Below are 6,324 nucleotides of genomic sequence, written 5' to 3' on the forward strand. Positions count from 1 at the left end.
TGTGCAATATATTCTAGTTGAGGTAACACTATATTTGTTTAATTACAGGCTGTCCCCTTTTTAAGCTATTTATAGTTGTGTATATGTAACCTGACTTGTTGCTACAATTTCTTTGCTTATCAGTGGTTTTTTGAAACATTGTGTTAAGTATGTTTTTAATCATGTTTTCTTCTACTTCCTGTCTATCTCTGGTCCAGGTGTTCTCCTTTTTCGTTTTCACATGTTTGGTCTATTCAGGTGATTGGGTTCTGTCACATGACTTGTCTCCATACAAGTGATTGGGTGAGTGCCTATGCATTTTATCTATATTAAGCTGTTTCCCTATGACAATTCGGGTCTTGATAATGGTCTGAGAAGGAGACCGAAACGTTGGCCTGTTTTTATATTTTTCAATAAAGTATGTTTTAACCTTTAAGTAACTTGGCTTTAAACGTTCCTGGTGTGCACCCATTTACATCTCTATATATATATATATATATATATATATATATATATATATATATATATATATATATATATATATATATATATCCAGTCTGAGGAGGACCAACTTTGAACAGTTTAAAACATTAGCCACAAGGTTTTTAAAAAAAATAATTTCCTGTTCCACTAGCAGCTTTGACACCATGAAACCCAATGTTATTACAAAAAAAACACTTCCCTTACAAAAATAAGACATATGCAATTTCCTTAAAAGGGACAGAGGATCAATTAGCTTCAGCATCTGTCATATGACAAAACAACCTGACTAGTGTTTCCTGGCTATAAACATTAGGCCATGAAAGAGAAATGCAATAGGACTTTAATTGTGCAAAAGCAGCATCTCAGAATCTAAAAGCATCCCATTTATTGAAGATCTATTAGCTTTGAAAGTGTATTGATTTTTTAAGACAAAGCATGCCATTAACATTTACACCAGTTCTGGATCACAAAAACAGTGATGGATGGCCATTGGTTTTTTACTGCCTCCTCATGCTGTCTTACCAGCCCCTTTGCAGTAATACATGCATTCTAAGATAATCACACATGCACACACATATGCACAAGAAATTCTGAACTAGAAAGACCTAACTGTAAAAATGAGCAGCTGAAACCATGACACAACATGCGATACACCCAACATAAATACGTCCAATTTGCCTAAATTACCAAAACTGTGCATGCATTTTGTTGCAAATTTGTTTGTTGAAATTTGTCTGCCATAATTTCAGTTGTTGTTGGCATGTGAGTGATGCCTGTACCCAATTCTTTAGGTGCAAATGTGCTGTGCTTATTGCCGATGGGTATGAAGGGAACCCTGGAACTTCCACCTGGTCAGTATAGTAGCCCTAGGCTTTCCATGTGTCAATAGGGGCAGTGGGTCCCAATTCGGTATGGAAGGTAAGCGGCTCTTAATGCAACTATATACAAGAGTAATTTTCATGAAAGGGGTCTAATGTGCAAAATGGAAGAGTGCAAATAGAAAATGCAGATGTAAATAAGCTCTGATGTGTTACTGGAGACTGGGCTGACTAGCCAAGCCAAGGATCCCTGTCTGTTAACTGAAATTATTAAAGTTCTAGTAGTTATTAGGTATTAGAAAATTCTGAAGGACTATTCCCCCATGTACTTGTGTGCAGATTTATAGGCTACTGATAAAATTGCCCCTAGTTAGGGTTGCCACCTTTTGTAAATGATCTTACCAGGCTTTGGTGGGCATTGGGTACACAAGGGGGTGGGACAGGGCAGTGACAAAAATGGGTGAGGTAATGAAATGAGTGGAGGTGAAGTGATAACATAATGGGTGGTTCACCTGTGGATTCTGAATAGATCAGAGAACAGAAGGGGTAGGCAGGTGGGCCAGGGTACAATCAAAAGGGTACTATCTGTAATACCAGTAAATACCTTGGCAGGTATCATTGGCTGAGCTTTCAAAGTAGCAACTTCCTTTTAATATATAACATGCCTTATGGAAACAGTGTTTCAGCAATGACATAAAGTTTATTGGATTAGCAGAAAATATGCAATATGCATCATAACAAAATTAAACAGGTGCATACATTTGGGCACCCCAACAGAGATATTACATCAATACTTATTTGAGCCTCCTTTTGCAAATGTAATGGCCTCTAGACGCCTCCTATAGCCTTTGATGAGTGTCTGGATTCTGGATGGCGGTATTTTCGACCATTCGCTAATAAAAAATCTCTCCAGTTCAGTTAAATTTGATGGCTGCCGAGCATGGACAACCTACTTCAAATCCTCCCATAGATTTGCGATGATATTTAAGTCGGGGGGCTGTGACAGCCATTCCAGAATATTGTACTTCTCTCTCTGCATAAATGCCTTTATAGATTTTTTTAAAGTTTTCTTTTATTCAGCAAAAGGCAAATTGACATATCAGTACATATCAAGTAGACACGTGTGATCAAAAATATACAGTCCACATATTATATGTCAGCAGGTATACCAATAAAATAGTACAGTCATCAAGGACAGGTTTGAAACAAAGCAATCACTGAACATTGGGGTTAGGATATACCTCAAGCCATCTCTCCCAGATTTTCTCAAATTTAGTTGAGGAGCCACGCGCTTCATAAGTGAGTTTAATAAGTGGTAAGGTGCGGTTGACCAAGGCAATCCAATACTGGACTGAGGGAGGTGCAGGCTGAAGCCAATGAAGTATGATGGCTTTTTTTAGCATAAAACAGCAAAGTACGATACAAAATTCTAACGTGATTTTGTGGAACCACATCCTCCACTACTCCCAAAAGACAGGCTTCAGGAGAGAGGACTTGAGGAAGCTCCATGTCATCACTCAAACATTTAACCACCGCACGCCAAAATCGAGCAATCTTGGGGCAGGACCACAAAATATGTAAAAAATCTGCAGATTGGTCTTGGCATCTGGGACATGCTGGAGATTTGTCGGGGAATATATTATGCAATCTGAGGGGTGTAAAATAATAGAGGTGGAGAACTTTAAAATTAATTAACCTATCCCTAGTAGAAATAAGAAAACTATAGCTAGAAGCAGTGGCTTCCTCCCAAATATCATCATTAATCACAGGTAGTATTGATTGCCATTTACGGCGGGCAGAGTCAAATGGAGAAGGTCCTAGGTCTTGCAAAGCTTTGTACAAGTTAGTAACTAGCTGTCTCGTACTTTCCACTCTAGGAATATCTTCAAACCGAAAAGTATGATAAGTAATTGGACCCGGACCAAACTGGGCTCTACAGGCATGTTGCAATTGCAGAAACCGGAACACATTCAAACTCATAGGAGCCACAAAATCTTGTAGTTGCTGATATGTTGGAAATGACCCATGATGCAACAGGTCTCCAAGGGTTTTAATGTTACGAATGGGCCAATATATAAAATCAGGCAGATGCCGAAGATGGGGAAGATGAGAATTGCCCCACAGAGGGGTGTATGGAGTAAGCAAGGGATTCGACAAGTGCTGTAACCTCTGTGCAGTCTGCCAGGCATCATAGGGGGCCCTCAATACAGGAGGCAGAATAGCAGATTCCTTTAACTTCCTTTTAGGGCAGTGGCAGGGGGATTCGATCGAACCTAGGATAAGGGAGTGAAATAACATATTGGGGTCTTCTGGATTAGGTACCAGCCACTCATGCACATGTGACAATTGCGCTGCTATATAGTATAACCAAAGATTTGGGAGTCCCAGGCCCCCATTCAGGACAGTAGCTGTAAGAGACTTCCAGGAGATCCTAGGGCGTTTATCCGCCCATATATATTTTATTTCCAGTATAGCTATTATACACAGCCTATTTAACACAATTTTAGATCAGGCCATCCATTCTTCCTAGGAGGCACAATACTTTCCTTTTGCCTTCTTGAAGATGACAGAACTTAAAAGAAAAAAAAAAAAAAAAACACACACCTTATGTCAAGAAAACATTTCTTTAAAAAAAAAAAAATGGTATAAAAGTTGATGAAATCCATCAGTCGCGGAATGTTGTTATGAGTAGAAGGGGTTTAGAATTCAATTCATAGAAAGTGTCCCTATAGTGGAAACTCAGTACTGTCGAAAGGGAGAAGCATAACGAGGCGAGCGACGGCTTTGATATGGGGAGTCACGCCCTCTAGAACGGGATCTGGAGCGAGAGTAGCTGGTATTCCTCTCTGGGGACACACGGATATAAGAAGTTTCACCCTCATGGGAGCGGAATTTTGTATCATCTAGCTTCCGCAAAGCATATTCCATATCTTCTTTGCGAATGAATTCGACTATCCCCATTCCATCTTTGTGTACATCAGCATAACAGACATCACCAGCTTCCCGCATATGATCCTTCAGATCCTGCCAGCTTCCTGAGGGTGGAAGACCTGAGACAATGACTCTGTATTCAGAGCGGCGAGATGGCGGACAATTTCTTCCCCGGGAGCCTCCATATCCGCCGCCACCACCTCCGCCGCCGCCAGATCCCCGGAAGGAACGCGGAAACTCAACACGTAGTCGACACGAGCCAAAGTCATAGCCATTCCTTCCGAACACTGCGTCCTCTGCATCACGGGGGTCCTGATAGCTGATGAATGCGAAAGGGGCACTACTGCCGCCCCGGTTCTTCAACTCTACGGTCCGGATCCTACCATAGCGATCAAAGAGATCCTCTAGTTCCTTCTCCCGAATATCAGATGGCAGATTCCCGACATATATCCGTCCATCGCCGGATCCAGACCGCGAGGCCTCACGATCCCAACCTGACATCCTACCGCTTCCTGTCGCGATCAAAGCACTATTGACTCTGCTAAAGAATGATTTAGGTATCTTCGCGGGAGCATTTCGAAAATAATACAAAAATTTCGGTAGGAAAATCATTTTAAACAGATTAATTTTCCCCCATAAAGTCAAAGGGAGACCCTTCCAGGAGGTTGCCGTTTTGAGAAAGGTACCAAGCAACGGCAGTAAATTATCATCAAGGAAGGAGGAATCCTTGGCAGTTACAATAATTCCCAGATATTTAACTTGGTCAGACCATTGTAATTGGAGAGATGGGGGTCGAAGGACAACAGGGACAGGGTCCACCGGTAAAATGGAGGATTTATCCCGCCTTTATAGATTTTTAAGTGTGTTTAGGGTCATTGTCTTGTTGGAATATCCAACCCCTGCGTAACTTCAACTTTGTGACCGATGCTTGAACATTATCCTGAACAATTTATTGATATTGGGTTGAATTCATCTGACCCTCGACTTTAACAAGGGCCCCAGCCCCTGAACTAGCCACACAGCCCCACAGCATGATGGAACCTCCACAAAATTTGACAGTAGGTAGCAGGTGTTTTTCTTGGAACGCTGTGTTCTTCTTCCACCATGCAAAGCACTGTTTGTTATGACCAAATAACTATATTTTTGTCTCATCAGTCCAAAGCACTTTGTTCCAAAATAACTGTGGCTTGTCTAAATGAGCTTTTGCATACAACAAGGGACTCTGTTTGTGGCGTGAGTGCAGAAAGGGCTTTTTTCTCATCACCATGCCATACAGATGTTCTCTGTGCAAATTGTGCTGAGTTGTAGAACGATGTACATATACACCATCTGCAGCAAGATGTTCTTGAAGGTCTTTGGAGGTGATCTTTGGGTTGTCTGTAACCATTCTCACAATCCTCTGCTCCTGTATTTTTTTTGGCCTTCCAGACCTGGGTTTTACAGCAACTGTGCCTGTGGCCTTCCATTGCCTGATTAAATTCCTTACAGTTGAAATTGACAGTTTAAACCTCTGAGATAACTTTTTGTAGCCTTCCCCTAAACTATGATACTGAACAATCTTTGTTTTCAGATCTTTTGAGAGTTGCTTTGAGGATCCCATGCTGTCACTCTTCAGCGGAAGTCAAACAGAAGCACAACATGAAATTGGCATTTTCTTATACCTTTTCTTATGATTGGACACACCTAAACAATTTGGTGTTGCCAGTAATCAGTATTGAGCAGTTACATGCATTCAAATTAGCAAAATTACAAGGCCAAATTTTTGCACAGCCAGTTTTACATTTGATTTAATTTCATACAACTGAATACTGCTTTACTAAAAATCTTTGTTCAGAAAACACCCCAGTACTCAGGTGTTCCTGGGAAATGAAAGACTTTTGTTGAAAGTGGAGTAGATTTTTATGCAGGGTGAGAGGGGTTCCCAAACTTTTTAAATATATATATATATATATATATATATATATATATATATATATATATATATATATATATATATATATATATATATATATATATATATATATATATATATATATAGATTTACATGGGTTACTGCACCTGAGCAATCTTTGTGCCTTTCGTTACCCCCACCTCCAAGTGTTTTAATTGGGAA

At 40.3% G+C, this 6,324-nt stretch overlaps 1 protein-coding gene across 1 annotated transcript; it reads right to left on the reverse strand.

Moving 5' to 3' along the window:
* Positions 1-3,853: 3,853 nt before the first annotated feature.
* Positions 3,854-4,749, reverse strand: LOC108716778 (serine/arginine-rich splicing factor 9-like). The gene has a single exon (XM_041562845.1). It carries the CDS (start codon positions 4,710-4,712, stop codon positions 4,020-4,022), a length of 693 nt encoding a protein of 230 aa, XP_041418779.1. The 5' UTR covers positions 4,713-4,749; the 3' UTR covers positions 3,854-4,019.
* Positions 4,750-6,324: the final 1,575 nt, after the last annotated feature.

This window comes from Xenopus laevis, chromosome 5L (assembly GCF_017654675.1).
Source record: "Xenopus laevis strain J_2021 chromosome 5L, Xenopus_laevis_v10.1, whole genome shotgun sequence".
In the NCBI taxonomy this organism is placed as follows: domain Eukaryota; kingdom Metazoa; phylum Chordata; class Amphibia; order Anura; family Pipidae; genus Xenopus; species Xenopus laevis.

What these genes read in the sequence shown, in the direction of transcription:
- LOC108716778 (XM_041562845.1), bottom strand. Translation starts at nt 4,712, where the DNA reads ATGTCAGGTTGGGATCGTGAGGCCTCGCGGTCTGGATCCGGCGATGGA.